The sequence below is a fragment of the Ochotona curzoniae genome, unplaced genomic scaffold (assembly GCF_017591425.1).
Source record: "Ochotona curzoniae isolate NIBS_2020 unplaced genomic scaffold, NIBS_Ocur_1.0 contig_3622, whole genome shotgun sequence".
Taxonomy (NCBI): domain Eukaryota; kingdom Metazoa; phylum Chordata; class Mammalia; order Lagomorpha; family Ochotonidae; genus Ochotona; species Ochotona curzoniae.
In genome coordinates this window covers 17890735-17906712 of record NW_024465926.1, presented here as the reverse complement: position 1 = coordinate 17906712, position 15978 = coordinate 17890735, and the positions used below count along the sequence as shown (strand labels likewise).

The 15978-nt window shown below is 38.9% G+C and overlaps 1 protein-coding gene across 3 annotated transcripts in view; it reads right to left on the bottom strand.

Annotated features, from left to right (window-relative positions):
* The window catches only part of CDH8 (cadherin 8), a 327239-nt gene that overhangs the window by 120685 nt on the left and 190576 nt on the right, over positions 1–15978 (bottom strand). For all 3 annotated transcript variants that reach the window (XM_040982089.1, XM_040982090.1, XM_040982088.1), the window contains 3 exons: positions 10317–10484; positions 6983–7170; positions 2814–3067 (listed from right to left, as the gene is read on the bottom strand). In XM_040982089.1, coding sequence (XP_040838023.1) covers positions 2814–3067; positions 6983–7170; positions 10317–10484 — 610 coding nt within the window. The remainder of the gene's footprint in view (positions 1–2813; positions 3068–6982; positions 7171–10316; positions 10485–15978) is intronic.

Here is a 15978-nt window from a genome sequence, read left to right as displayed (position 1 = left end):
ATAGACCTTATCTATGACACTGCCTATTTCCCCTGAAGCAGAACATCAGAGAAAGAGAGAGAAACTTTAAAATGACATGATATTTCTGACAATATGCTCTAGATGGAAGTTGATTGTGGTAAGGAATTGACCACTTAGTAAATGACTGATGCACCAAATGTCATGATAACTATCTATTTTTCTCTTGATGACAAAGTTCATAAGATCCTATAAGACGAATAGTTTCTTGTCACTATATAAAATGCAGCAGCCCTAAAGAGAAAAAAAAATTAATACAAAATAACTTGCTAACCAGTAATTCCCTGAATATGCATGGCCTCCAGTTCTGTTTAGAAAGGTTAAGTGTTTCTGAATCTGGCTGCTAGACTTATAAGGAACTATAAGTGCTCTGGCCAGTTAGGAAATTTAATTTTCTACTCAAATTAACCATTTGTCCGTACAGAGAGGAAAGCTGTGCTCCCTAACAAGACTGCGAGCGGGGAAGGCAGGGGCCTACAGAAAAACAGAATGGATGCTGAAAAATGCAGTCAGTGCTTTCATGGTTTCATGCTGTGGAGTCAATTCACCTGCAGTCAGACTATGTAGGCCCCAGTTTCTGAATGACACATAAAAGTCAGCTGGAAATGCTTTGAAAGAATATCCATCCTTTTTTGGGTGGGACCATCGATGCCAAGGCACTAGACTTGCCTGACATCTTTCAGAAGCACAGTCAAGTCTGGTGTCATCCAACAGTACTTTATCTGTCCATCTCTTCCTGGTAACACAGTCTCAACTCCACTTGGAGTGCCTGCAAATGAAATACTTCTGAGATGGACAGGTGCCGCTGAGCAGCCTCTTTTATTTTCTCTACATCTAGCAATGGCAATCACAAAAATAGCAACCATAATCACAGCCAACTCCAATGAGAAGCATTTGACACACTGGGAACTAATTCTTATCAGTGAATCTCCATTTCCAAATCAACAAAATGGTTAGACCATACAGCATGCAAATACATGGAACCTATGGACCTGGATTTAAACTTAGTTCTGCCAATGCGAGGCCACTTTCACTATGGCATGTAAAGTCCCTTAAACCTCTTCTTCAGCTTATAAAAGTATAGCAAGCCTATTGCTCTGCTACTGCACCTTCCACATTAGGCAGTTAGATTTGATTACCTCAATATCTGAACCTCTGATTTTCCTTACAGCTCTTGGTTTGGCAAACCCTTGAGCCCGTATGTGCTCCTTACTGACAAAAGTGGAAATTCTGTCAAACCAAAGTTTGTCCTGTGACTGATCTATCAGCTTCACCAATCTTGTTTACGCCCCCCTGACATTCTGTTTCATGCTTGGAGATTTAAAGAAAGTGACAGGAGCTTCTCTCTGGGTTCCTTTCATAGCAAACAGGGACACACAAACATGAATCCTGTTTCTATCAGTATGGCTACTTTCCTGGATGCTTCCTGCCCTCGCTTTTAGCACTAGATTTCTTGACAGATATTATCCTAAGTGGAAACACTAGAACACTGTATAATCCACTGACTTCCAAGAGAATGGATGATGGCCAACAATACATTCCTCAAACCCTTGGCTGGAGTTTTGTCTTCAAAAAGCTCGGGCTGTTCTGCAGGAAGCCTTTTTCTTCCTGTTTTCTAGCTTTGTTTTTGGTGTGTGAGTCTTTATGATTCAAACTCTTACCTATTTCTTTCAATTTAGAAACATATTGAATTGAAAATAGATCTAGATCTTATTTTTTGCAAAAGCGAAATTATATGAGCCACGGACTGTTCTTCAAGATTTCACCCTTAACTGTTTCAGCACTCTAATACTAATGAATATTTAAAGCATTTTTAAGGCAAATACATAAATATTTCTGAAAACATACTTATCTAGAGTTGAAACTATTTCTCTTTCTCTGTTTCTCCCTCCCTTTATCACTATAATATTTCTAGGATAATATTTGAAATCCACATCTACAAACATGCCATTAACCAACAAGTCATCCTTAGAGACATAATGTACAAGTTATACAATGCTAGTGCGCTTTCAATAAAATCATCTAGCATGGGCAGCCATACTAGCATTTGAGCGACTGGCTATAGAGAAAAGACGTGCACAGTTCAACAGAAAAAAAAAATAGAATTGAGCTTTATTCCTAATAAAAGAAACACTTTGATAAAGGATTATTTCTCACCACCAAATATATTCTGAACAAGTGAAGTTTTTAAATGCCAGAGAAAAATTTTTTTTTCTAAGAGACACCAAGACAGATACGCTGACCAATCGGAAATGCCTATGAAATGATAAGAAAATAATCTCAAAGACAAACAGCAAATACAGAAATGAGGAAGAAACTTGTGAAAGCATTGACACAGAGGACTTAAGCCTCTAGATTCTTGTTCATAATTCATTGTAACTGCTGAAAGGGACAGGAGACTAACAATGCTTTTTCAAAGGTAAAAAAAAGTAACAAAAAATGAACTATAAAAGCTTCATTCAAGCATGCTGGAAAACACTTGAAATGTTGCATTGCCATTAAGCTGCTGAAGGACTATCATGATGCTTCTGGCTTTAGGCTCTGAATGGAGCTCTCAAAAAGGCAGAAATACACATAACCTGCACTCACCCAAGCATATGGGAAAAACACAAGGACACAATGATATACATATACATATATATATACCACAGGAGTTTGGAAGTATCATGGTCAAACTCCTGTGGTCTGCTGAGCACAGCATCCATGTCAGCCACACAGAGTGTCCATACGATTGCATATTGTACTGATAAGCTAATTATTTCAGGTAGCCAGTATTTCTTGAAAAATAGAAATACCTTATGGGACTAGAGGTGATATCAGGGTCACGGGCAGTCACTTGTCCAATCACAGAGTTTAAAGCAGCATTTTCATGAACTTCAAGGAGGTAAGTTGGCGAAGAGAAGACGGGAGGTTCATCGGCATCCTCCACAACGATTTTCACCGTCGCCGTGTCTCTGAAGGGCACCGTGCCACTGAAGCGTGGGTCGATGTGCACGTTGGTTGCCTCCACCTTCAGAGTATAGGATTTTTTGGTCTCAAAGTCCAGAGGCTGTAAAGAAATGACGGAGATAAATGCTTTTTACCAATGACCACAGCAGCAAGAACAAACGAGTATAATGCTGATGAATGCAAGTTACGTGCTTTTAAGTCCATTCGTGAGACTTAATGGGAAGTCCCTCCATTCCCCCTAGATTCAACCTGTAAATCGTACAGGCATTTATGGATATCTGTTTATGATACAAGCTCACTGAATCTAATCTCCCATTGTTTTGTTTTGTTTTGCTCATTTCACTTGGAATTCACAAAATATTCACAGTCATGAATTGCGCCATCAAAATTTCACTTCAGAGTCATAATAAAATTTTACTAGTGACAGCATGACCTGCATACTAATCAGCCAGTTAATCATCCCTCTGCCAGGAGGAGATAAGACAGCGGCATCGAACACAATCTCTATCTGGGAAGAAAATTTTATCATTTCTGCAACAGTGTGTGAAATGTAAAGAACTAGAAATAATCATTGTTTAGTCCAAGAAGACATTATAAAGCATAATGTAGCAGCATTCACCACAAAGATAGTCTTTTTCTTTTTTTTTTTAAACTTCCAAAGCATTACCACTCTACTGATCATACAGCTAAAATGAGGTTTATTTTTTAGGGTATTCTTAGAGGGTTTCTATTGTAAATGCTATATAGGAAGCAAGAAAATATATAAAGAAAAGAATGTATATATGCATGTATATACATATATAAAAATACATATCTACTGAATTCCTACTGGAATCATGGAACAAGGAAGCATGAGGCCAGGATAGATAAACAAGTGAGTGTGCCCGTGCTCTCATGCATCATTTACAATGGGAGACTTTCTCTCTGCACCATTACTGATGATACTTAGGATCTATTAATACATCATCCTTTGAATGTCCAGGAGACACTACGTAATGCCCTAGGTAAGTAGGGCTATGCGGAAAAGCAGAGTGCCCTTAAATAAATGGGAAGCCCATCTGTATCATAACGCTTGCCGTCCAATTCTTGGCAACTCATAACACTACAGATTTTAAACATGCAAGTCTGTCAAGATGCACAGAACTACTTTAGGTCTGTTCACAATTTCTCCTAAGAACTTTAAATCTGCAATGCAGATTTTAGGATGATAAGAAGCCGGAATACAGACTGGCATCAGTAAACTCCGGTTTCCTGTGAAAGCTTAAATATATGTTCTTATTTCGGTATTGTGTGCTGATTTTCATATTGGAATTCAGATCTGCATGAGTCTTTAGTTTTCTTTTGTGCTGCGGTATTTTTTTTAGTAATAAGGCAGATGCAGACTTCCAATTTATTCTGGAATTATTAGAAACATGTGTCCATGGACTGACGACTGAACATTAGCAAATTTCCAATTTGCCACTACTGTAAAGATTTTAATTCATTTGCAAACATGACATATATTTCTGTTTTATTGTTAATTTTCAATTGACAAGTAATAAGTGTATAACTATGATATATAACGTGGTATTTTCATGCATGTGGAATCTCATGGAGTCAAACAGTTGAATTCTCATGACTCTCACCAGTCTATCTTACTAATATGTCGGTAGGTAGGAATGAATAAAATTTTGTCTTTAAATATTTTTGAAATATACAATTGATTATCATTAATCGTGCCCAGCACTAAATTCAATAGATAAATAATCTTATCCTGTCACTCTAACAGTACGCTCTGATGCCTCTCTTCCCTTGCCCATCCTTCCCCAGCTTCTGGTGACACTGCAAGCCCTTCAACACTGTTCTAGAGACAGGGTTCACAAGCTTTCATTAGAAGGAGGTAATGGGTAGGGGGCAGTTCAGTGGTTTCACTGGCTAATCCTCAATCTCCAAGTGCCGGGATCCCATATAGGCTCCAGTTTGTAGTCTGAAGGCTCCACTTTCCCATCCAGCTCCCTGCCCATGGCCTGGGAAAGCACTGGAGGATCCCTTGGGTCTCTGAACCCATGTAGGAGACCAGGAAGAAAGTTCCAGCTCCTGGCTTCCAGTCAGCTCAGCTCCAGCTCTTATGGTCATCTGGGCAGTGAACCAGCAGATGGAAAATATTCTTTTTTGTCTCTCCATTTCTCTGAAAAACTGTTTTTCCAATAAAAATAAATAAACCTTCGAAAAAGAGAGAGGTTCTTGGGGCTTGTCTGTGCATGAAAAGGAAAGCAGGTACTCCATGAACCTTCTTCTATGACTTGTTATGGCAGAAACTCAAGATCAGAAAGTTTTTTTCTGTAAGAAGGATCTGGGACTTGGATTGATTAATTCTTTGCTCTACACAATGACAATGTACCAAAAACTACTCTGGTGTCTTTCAGACTTTCTTAGACAAATTCTTTAGGGTAAAATACACACATTTCTTGCAGTCAGGGTACACAGTATGTGCATCGAAGTTCATGAATGAATAACAGTGAACAAAATACATAAAGCAACTAATTGTTCCAGTTTATAAAAGTATCTTATAACAAACAAGGATAGCAGCTAATAATAAGAGTAACAATGGAATAATTACTAAAGGAAAGTGTGGCTCTTGGTTTATTCAATAATTGACTTAAGTCTAATTGTGTTGTGTTGCCCTTATAACATGAATGTTTAAGTACTGGGCAATTCTTCATGTTATATTCAAGCCAATGTCCTGATGTAAAGACAGTTTCCTTCAATAGAGAGCTATAATAAGAGCAACCACCTTCTTCTCAAAATTGATTTTAAACTATTTTTGTAAGAGTTATATCCAGAAAACTCACATCCCCATGGTGAATGTCTGCCCAAAACAGTATTTTAAGAATAAGGACACTGACGCATACCCAAGTATAACAGAATAGAACCACACAGAAACGTTCCTCATATCAATGTAATGCTGGCAAAGAAAAAGGAAAAAAAACCATTGTCTTCCTAAAATGTGTTCCACAATTTATCTTCTTACTCATGAAGAAGCAAATTTATGTAAAAATCAGCCTGATGTACTTTTAAGTCAGGAAGAATAAGACCAAACAAAATAACCATGATGAGGGTAAAATGCTTTGCCCATAAAACAGTGTAAATATGGTATGCCCATAAAATAAAGAAATGTGGCACATACATTTCTTGTACATGTGTATTTCATAAAAAAACACAAATGAATAACATGGTACAGAATTTTTCACATATGTCACAAAACAACTTGTTGGCAGCAATGATAAGAATAACTCTGAAATTGTCACTAACAAAATCTTCCCCTCTGCAGTGATAGCCTCATGTCCAGCAGCAAGACAAAACCTTGGTCTTTTGATCCATGACGAGGCTGCTCTTTTCCTTCAGTAAGGATGCTCAGCCTGTCTTTGGTTTTCCCAGAAAACCGAGCCTCTCATAAAGACTTGGGAAATTTCAGTGTATTTGGGAAGATGTTTAAAGAAAAAACAAGAGTGCACGGATGAGGAAAGTTATATAAGGAAACGCTCAAAACCATTGAACTTGTCACCTCTGTGGGCAACAGAAGGTGGCTTCTACTGCAGATCCTCTCAGGAACCTTAAACAATAAGCCCAAGAATAATTTCTTCAAAGAATAGCAACTACCCACCAGTTTTTCTCCCTTCCCCGCCCCGGTTAAAGTGCCTTGAGGGCACTCCCTTCCCCACAGGCTGTAGAATTGTGTGCTATCTCTGAACAAATTATTTTGGCTTAAGGAAAAATACTGAGATATAGACTAGGAGGAAAAGAAAAAGTAAAGTGACATGAGAAGCTATCAGGATGATGTCACCATAATGGTGTTTGTTCACCAGAGCTTTAGTTGAAATGTAAAGTAGGCCCAAGGGATAGAAGGTGGATGAGAATTCTAGGTACCACATCTCACAGCTAAAGGCTAAGCATCTCCCAGGTCCAGCCTCCCTGTCAAAAAGATAGCCCAAGTCGTGCAAATTTCAAAACTCAAGAGCTACCTTCCTTAACTTACCTTCCTTAGTCTTATAATGCCATCCTGGGCCTGTGCATCAGATGTGATTTCAAAAAGTGCTATTCCATCTCCATCAACGATGTCATAGGATGACTGTGCATTTTCACCAATATCCTGATCGTTGGCCTTCACTCTTCCTATGGCAGTGCCGAGAACCACATCTTCTGGTACCGAGAAGTGATACATACCTTAGGAAAGAAGGGAGACACTGAGAACAGCACATAACACAATCCCTCATTCATTCATTCATTCATTCACTCATTCATTCATGCTGTAAACCCTCATTTGTTGCTTCCTCAGTTCTGGGCATTCCTCCAGATATTACCAATGTAGTGACTGAAAATACATAAATACCCACTGCTCTTTTGGAACATGGACTTCTCAAGGATTTCATGATAAACTATCAGAAGTAGTGGCATCTCTTCCTGATAATTCTGATAATGAAACTTACTCAACCACATGCTTGTTAAGCAAGTTGGGACAGTTATACCAGAATGCTAGTGGATCTATGTGAAAGTTCTTTCAATTTGCTGTATAATCACACCGACTGCCTGTGGGGATATTCATTGTTGCCCAACATAAAATACGAAGCTAATTTCAGCACAGAAAGATGCAATGTGTAACACACTGAAAGTCACTTTTGAACTCACCTTTATATTTACAGACTTGTAGACTATTTTTGATAAAATCCAATTACTAAACTTCTGTTGTGCCCCGAAGCAAGCTGTTCAGACACATGAAACACTTCCCTTGTTACTAAAGTCCTCATGGCTCTGAAGACCAAAATGCTACCTTCAAAACTCCCTGGGCAAAATACAATTACAAAGTGTATTCGTTCTCCTATGGGGATGGTAAAACATGTCTAATTAGTGGCATCGGTCCCCTTTTTATTCAAATTACTTTCATTGTAGTGGTGTCAACTGACTTTCCATGGAGTAGGGAAAGCTGATGCCACTGCCATCCCAACTCCTGGCATTTAACACTTTAGTGCACCCCTACCTTACATTTAACCACCAGCTCCTCCACTTACTTGCCTGAGGGGTTTCTTGGGTCTTCAAATCCCATTTTACCCAGTTCATGTCAACCAGAATGTTTAGACAAGCAAAACCCCTAACAAAGCAGCCCTTGAAGATGCATAGAAGTTAATACAGAAAATCCTAAGCACTGTCCTCTCTCTGAAAAGAACATGGTTTGTTTGTATCCTTCATTTCTTCACAGTGGTCCAAACTTCCACCAGTAAGAAAGTAGTCATCCACAATGCCAACTGGCTTGCAAAGACATTTTTTCAGCTCTCCTTTCCTCTCTCTCATGCTTCCTCTGTGTTCTTTGGGGCCATCTCCAATTTAAGCTACTCACAATCAAATTCTTGACTCAGTGCCAATTTCTGGAGAACTCAAATTCCGACAACGAGGAAGTCTTGTCGCTTTTAAATTACAGCAAAAGGAAAATAACCATTCAAAAACAATGAACCCAGAAGGAAAAACTAAATCTGGAGTACATTATCTAATTCTAGCTTGAACTCCATCTCAGAGTCCCTGCTTCAGCCAACACTCATTTTATCCAATATAGTAAGGTTGATTTATATGATGAGTAAAGTTTCTCTTAGCCCTAACACTCTTTTACTTAATGATGAAATAAGAGCACCTCTTAAAACCATGAAGTTATAGAATTGGGAAACAAAACCGCTTTCAAATAGTTTTACCATCAGCTAGGCAATGAACATCTCCATGCTGAGCCCAAGTTTCCCGGTGCCCTCATAGTTGTGCAATGTTTCCATTTTCTTCAATATTCATATCCTGGGCAAGGGTTGAGGGGAGGTTTAAGAGTACCTTTAGGTATGCTTAATAAGTAATTAATCCAGTGAGGTACTTCACCTTGCCACCAGGAGCCTCTGAGAATCAAACAAATGGAACATTTCCTCACCATTCCTATTATGCACATTCTCTTCACCTCAACCAGTGTGATCATAGTTAAAGATCATTATCTCTAAGAAAGTCGATACCTTTTAAATTCATCTGTCACTGCTGAATTGAAATAATGGATTTCTGGAACCAGGGTGTTGGAGCAGTAAGCTAATCCTTTGCCCTGTGCTGCTGGCATGCCATATGGGCACTGGTTTGTGTCTCAATGCCACACTTCTGAACCAGGTCTCTGTTATGACCTGGGAAGACAACAGAGGATGGCCTAAGCCCTTGTGACCCCATGGAATACGTGGAAGAAGGTCCTGGCTCCTGGGTGCAGATCTGAGCAGCTCAGCTCTGGGCATTGCAGCCATTTGGTGAGTAAACCTTGGGATAGCAGACCTCTCTCCTTCGTTCTTTGTAAAACCTGCCTTTCAAATGAAAATAAGTAAACCTGTTTTTTTAAAAAAAGAAATATTAAATTTCTGATAAAAAGTTGCACATTATACCATTAAATATAATGGCATCTAACAGGAGATTTTGCCAATTGCCATTTGTGATGATGTTGTCAACCATGGTGACCTCCTTGTGAAGTGAAATAAGTCAGAGAGAAGCGATGGTTCCTGATCTCACTGACACAAGGAATCTAAAACAAATACATAATAAGCAAACACACCTGATCAATGACACAGGCTTAGGCAGTGCCATTCTTCCTTTACCAGTTTCACCTTTTTGTCAACTAATCCTACTCACCCTTCATCTCTCCACTCAAAAGTCCCTGGGTCAGCAAGGCCTTGCCAAAACATCTCTGTATGTGATACCACTTGGGTGAATCCTGAGAAGAAAAGTGCGTTTCACGGAATAAACAAGCCGGCCCACACAGGCTACGTTTCTGACTCATTGATGATGTCTGTCTGGAGAGAAGCTCAAGTCTCTAGACTTCTCAGGGAAGAGTATGAGCAAAGAGTCAGTAGATTCAGACAGGTGTGTATTTTGCAGTAAGAATACCGAATATTTACTTTCGCCTTTTTGAAATGAGGGGTTGGGTTTCTTTTTCTATTACATAAAACTCTCCTAAAACTGCATTTTCCACACATAATTACTGTTACAATTTGGTTCCCTTCATATAACAAATGGGACTAACAATGGGCGATGTCTGAATTTCATTTTCACCATTCTCTCAGGTTGATTCTAATCCTGTTACTCAATGTACACTTGATAGTTAGAAATTTCCTCAACTTCTTTGAAATCTATAATATGTAGTATTAACTTGACACGAAAATTGGTTTCCACATGTACATATATGCTATACCTCACACAGAAAGGGCACTCAATGAATGCACAAGTCTTTTGAATGTAATTGAAAACTATAGTACATATTCAAATGGAAACACCACACTTGGAGCTTTGGCCAGCACAGGAAATTTACTCACTTTGTGCAAATTTTGGAGGATTGTCGTTAACATCGGTAAGGGTCACTGTTAGTGTTGTGGTCCCAGACAGGCCACCAGAGTGTCCACCCATATCTTTGGCTTGGATAACAACCAGATACTCCTCCTTGGCTTCTCTGTCCATGTTGGGGAGGGCAGTTTTTATAATAGCTGGGAGAGAAAATGGAAGTATGATTTTGTTAGACACAAAAATCTTTCAGCAATGAATTTATGAATAGTACACATACTCACACACGCAGTTTGTGTAAACACACACACATAGACCTATCAAGTCCTCACTCAGATAATTTTGTTTTCTTTTAATGTTTAGCTGTTGTATATCACGGATACCAACACTGAGCGATTATTCATAGATACTTATAGATAACACGCAAAAGTGCATGTTAGAATGCATGGAGAAAGACCTCGTGAAAATTAGACATTAGAAAGTGGACTGAATAGTGAGTGTATCCTGCCTACAAAATTAAAGTATAAATCACAACGCAGCTTCATCCACCAAGGAAAACTCTGGAAGCGAAAGAATTCTACAATTTATCACATACCGCCAATTCCCTTGCAAGATGACTAAATATATAAATAGCTTGAAGGTTCTAAGGTCAAAGACAAATTATTCTGCAGCTCACAAATACTCAGGGAGATGAAAGAAATTAATGTACTATTAGAATCAACTCAGATGAATAAAACACCAATCAGAATTAATATAGTCAGTTGTCTAAATCCTAAAATACTTCTCAAATGTATTTATATTTTAATTGCTTGATTTCACCTTCGCAGTTGTAAATGTAACAAATAGTTTAGATTCACGGGAGATACAGAAAATAGAAAAACTGATAATCCATAAAACCACAAGAAATGAGATAAATCATTGGTGCTAAAATCTCAGTACCTTTTCTCCTGATATATTTGCAAGATCCTATATATGTCAATTTCACTAGTAATTTTTTGTTCTTTCTATAGCCAAAAAATCCATTTAGACATTTCTCAAGATATTCTGAAAATATTTAATGGCTCTTTATTTGTCTCCATGCCAGTCTTCATAGATGAATAAAGCTGAAATTTTGCTGTGCATAACTCCAAGTTCATCATGTGGATGCACAGACAGAATATTATAATGAAATAGGCATTGCTCTGAAAGTTATCACAGTGGATGTTCTTTCAAAAAAAGGATTTATTCATTTTATTTGAAAGGTAGGTTTTACACAAAGAGAGAGAAAGAGAGAGACAGACACACACAGAGAGAGAGAGAGAGAGAGAGAGAGAGAATTTTCTATCTGCTCGATCACTCCCCAAATGGCCACAACTACCAGAGTTGAGCTGATGCCAGGCTGGGAGTCAGGAGCTTCTGCTGGATTTCCACATGGATATAAGAGTCCTAAGGTGATGGGTCCTCCTCAGCTGATACCTCACCCTGGCTTTTTATCAGCTCAGCTCTGGTCTTTAAAGTCTATATGGAGATTGAAACAATAGATTGAAGATATCGCGCACTCTCTCTCTGTCTCTCCTTGTGGTGTCTCCTTCCAAATGAATAGAAACTTTTTTCTTAATGCTGACTCCCTCAGAATCTTCCAATTGGCTCACCATTTAATATTTGTCTTGATCAAATGAAAGAAAACTGCTCAGAAAAAAAAAATACCTTGTTCACCCTGCACCTCCTGCACCTCCTGCACACCTAATATCAGGGACACTTTAAAGACTCATTTCAAATTGAGCTTGAGGCCCTCTTGCAGTCACTTGGGTGTTTTAATTCTGCTGCGGTTTGGTTTACTTTTGCACTTACATGCTTACATGTGCTGTCTATGGGAGGCCTGCAAATTGAAGTCCCTGAATTATATGAGTAGCAGAAAAAAAAACCCAAGAGTTGTCTGGGAAATGTAATTCACCTAAAAGCCGACTGCGATCTAGGACAAATTCCTATGCACTTTATTAGACTTTGACACTACTTTTATATCATTCCGGAAGAAAAACACCCATGTGGGGGGACTTGGAGGAAGCTCCTGGCTCCCAGCTTTGGATAAGCTCAGCTCCAGACAGCTGCTGCAGCCACTGGAGAGTGACCCAACACATGGAAGATTCTTTCTCTCTCTCTCTTTCTCTCTCTCTCTCCTGCTTCCCTCCCTCCCTTGCTCTTCCTCGATCCATCCCTGTCTTTCTTTCCTACTCTCTGTAAATCTGCTTTTTAACTAAAAATACAATAAATCTTTAAAAAATGCTAACTAGCTAGGGATCTTCCTATTGGATCTTAGGTAGTGTGATGATGAATATCAATATATATTGGAGGGCATCAAAAATTTCCATAATTAATGGAGAGCCGTGAGCATTTCTTGTTCAGTTTGGTAAGTGACACCCTGCACCATGATGCTTCACATAAATTCTGATGTAATTCCTAACTTAGCTATGCTGTCGTCAATCACACAAAAAAATCATTTTAATTTTAAATGTCTGAAAGATACAACCATTTAAAATTTTTTTCACTTTCACAAGACATATTTTTAGCATGATGTTACTTCACTTTACTCAATCTTGACTCTGAGGAAGTAATAGGAATATTTCCATTAATTACATGAAGAGGCTTCATGTATAGACCCTCCTCCACCAACGTCCTTGGTAAAAATTGCCATCTTCTTTGAGAAAATATATGATTTGTTTCTCTGATTACTAGAAATGACATGTTGAATTCCAAAGATCCATGGATAGTTTCTATCTTAGAACTTGAAGGTACCTAAACTTCACAGCCATTCAGGCAAATACCAGGGGTAAAATAACTTTCTAGTTTTTTATAACAAATTTTGACACACAGTAAATCTAATTGTGTAGGTATATCTATATAGACATAGATGTATGTATGTATATGTGTGAGTGTACACCTGTCTTTGCATCTCAGTTGATTAATGATGATATTTTATTAATGTTGTGGGTTTTTTAATTTATTTTTCTTCAACAATGCCTTACAATGATCCAAATCGAAATGGTTGTTGTATTTCATTCCTTATTTTTACTACCTAAGTATTATCAATGAGTATTTTATGAAATGATCGAACGGTAAAAGAAAACACGTGCAGGGAAAGACATGATTATACTTCCGTAAATGCTTCAGTATCAGCAGGGTTACTCCTAGGTTTGCCTCCTACAATGCTATTATTCTGGAATATTACTAGAGTAAAACTTTATCTAGCATTCAATAGCTGTCCCATTTTCTTGTTGTTGAGGACTGGGGAGTGACAATGGCAATAATAATGCTTGCCTCAGAATCCTTCATTATATTTTGTTCTCTCTCTTACCACAAACACACCTTTGCCATGAGACTCGCTGTTAAATTTTCCTACCTCGTCCTATTCCTGACAGGACCGTAAAAGTTTATTTTTAGGGTACTAGTACTTTATCTAAGTCCGAAACAGGCCAACAAGCATTGCACATACGAAAGTTTTCCAAGGACTTTTATAGCTCACAATTTCTCCAATGCTATAATGAGCTGGGGTTCAGATGCCAGCTCCTTGAGAAAGCAGGGAAGGTATAGTTCCATATCTGTAAAATGAGAATATCATCTCTTCCGTTAATTGAGTTGTTCCAGATGATATGGCTGGGAAGTTGTCTATCCAGGAGTCCTCACACTTCACCTTTTCTAATATGTTTTTGAGAGTAAGTTTCCTTATTTCTAAAGTAGGTGAAGAGTCTCTTCAAGGTTTCTTTAAGACATCGAACGCACTTAATTGGCTTCAGATCAATCCCCGTAATAAAGCACTTTTGATCTTCCTTGACCCACGACTGCTAGTCTCACCCAACAACTTGCTACGACTTCATAGAAAACTTCTGGAAATTATGCTCAACTATCTGGGAACCATAAGGTCAAGAGAGGATAAACAACGCATGTCTTTGACCCTTGTACTTCTCTGTTGGTGAAGAAGATTAGCTATTCATGTTGCTTTAGTTCTTTATGACTATTCAAAAAACAGGACCAGTTCAACCTCATAGATAATACACGATACTGATCAATTCCTTAGATTAAAATCTCTCCCTCATAATACACGCCTCCTCTTGTTCTCACTCTCATTCTTCCTCATAAAATGGAGAGCCAAAGAGTAGGTGTTTGGCCCCATTGTTGAGCACAGATGTGCTGCTTGCCTTCCTTGGGGGCACTTGGGTTGGTTTCTGTGTTCCAGTGGAATTGTAGGCTCTGCTTGAGAGGCAGCGTTAAGGACTGACACAATTGGGATCCTGCTGTCATGTTGTAGACAAACTCCTGGTTTCAGCATGGGCCGTTTCCAGCCACCTTAGGAATTTTAGAAATCTGTATCTCTCTTCCTCTCAATTTTTGATAAGTCATTCTACCTCTCTTCCCATTTTTGGTTCACATATTCTCTTAAGTACTATCTTAGCTTTAGGGTGTTTCTTTTGTGAATAAGGGAAAGAAGTTCTCTATGTTTGAAATCATTGTTCTGTTTTAAACATTAAATATTACCTAACACACAACAGAAAATACAGTAATCAGGCAAGGCTCTTCTTCCTCTTAGATTTAAGAATTCAGAAAGTTTGACTAATGAATATTAAAAAATGGACTAATGGCTAAAGTCCTCACCTTGAACGCCCAGGATCCTATATGGGCGCCGGTTCTAATCCCGACAGCTCCACTTCCTATCCAGCTCCCTGCTTGTGGTCTGGGAAAGCAGTCGAGGACGGCCCAAAGGTTTAGGACCCTGCACCCGTGTGGGATACCTGGAAGAAGTTCCTGGATCCTGGCTTTGGATCAGCATAGCATCGACCGTTGCGCTCACTTGGGGAGTGAATCATCGGATGGAAGATCTTCCTCTCTGTCTCTCCTCCTCTCTGTATATCTGACTTTCCAATAAATAAATAAATCTTAAAAAAAATAAAATACAAAAATAAAAGATAAGTGGGGATAAGCACTGTGAATAATCTTCTATCTGTGCCTTTGGCATCGATATGAGCACCAGTTCCTGTCCTTGCTGCTCTGCTTCTGATCCAGCTGCCTGCTAATGGTCCGGGAAAGCAGTGGAAGAGGGCCTAAATCTTTGGACCCATAAGTCCATGGGTATTTGATAATGAGCCTCACAATGCAACAAGGAGAATCAACCTAGATAATTATTTTTTATTCCAGGATAAGACTTGGAGTTGATGCAACTAAAATTAAATGAATAAAATCTTTGACTGATTTTTATAAATTACCCATTCAGCAATGATTTGGAGGCTTTAGGCATTGAATCACTTGCCTTCTCCTTCCCCATAACTGTCTCACCTTGGATAACTCACAGAACTCACAGAACAACCCTGAGTCTTTGAAAGTGAGAGACATCAATGCTTTGCAGTTTAAGAAACTGCAACTAGGGCCCAGAATGGTAGCCTAGTGGCATAACGCCTCACCTCGCATGTGCCAGGATCCCATATGGGTACTGGTTCTAATCCCAGTATATAAGCCCAGCTGCTTCCCATCCAGCTCCCTGCTTGTGGCCTTGGAATGCAGTCAAGGACGGCCCAAAGCCTTGAGACCCTATACCCCTATACATAGGAGACCCAGAGCAAGCTCCTGGCTCCTGCCTTCAGATTGGCTCAGCTCCGGCCTTTGTAGCTGCTTGGGGAGTAAATCAGCAGATGGAAGAATTCCCTTGTTGTCTCTCTTCCTCTCTGTATA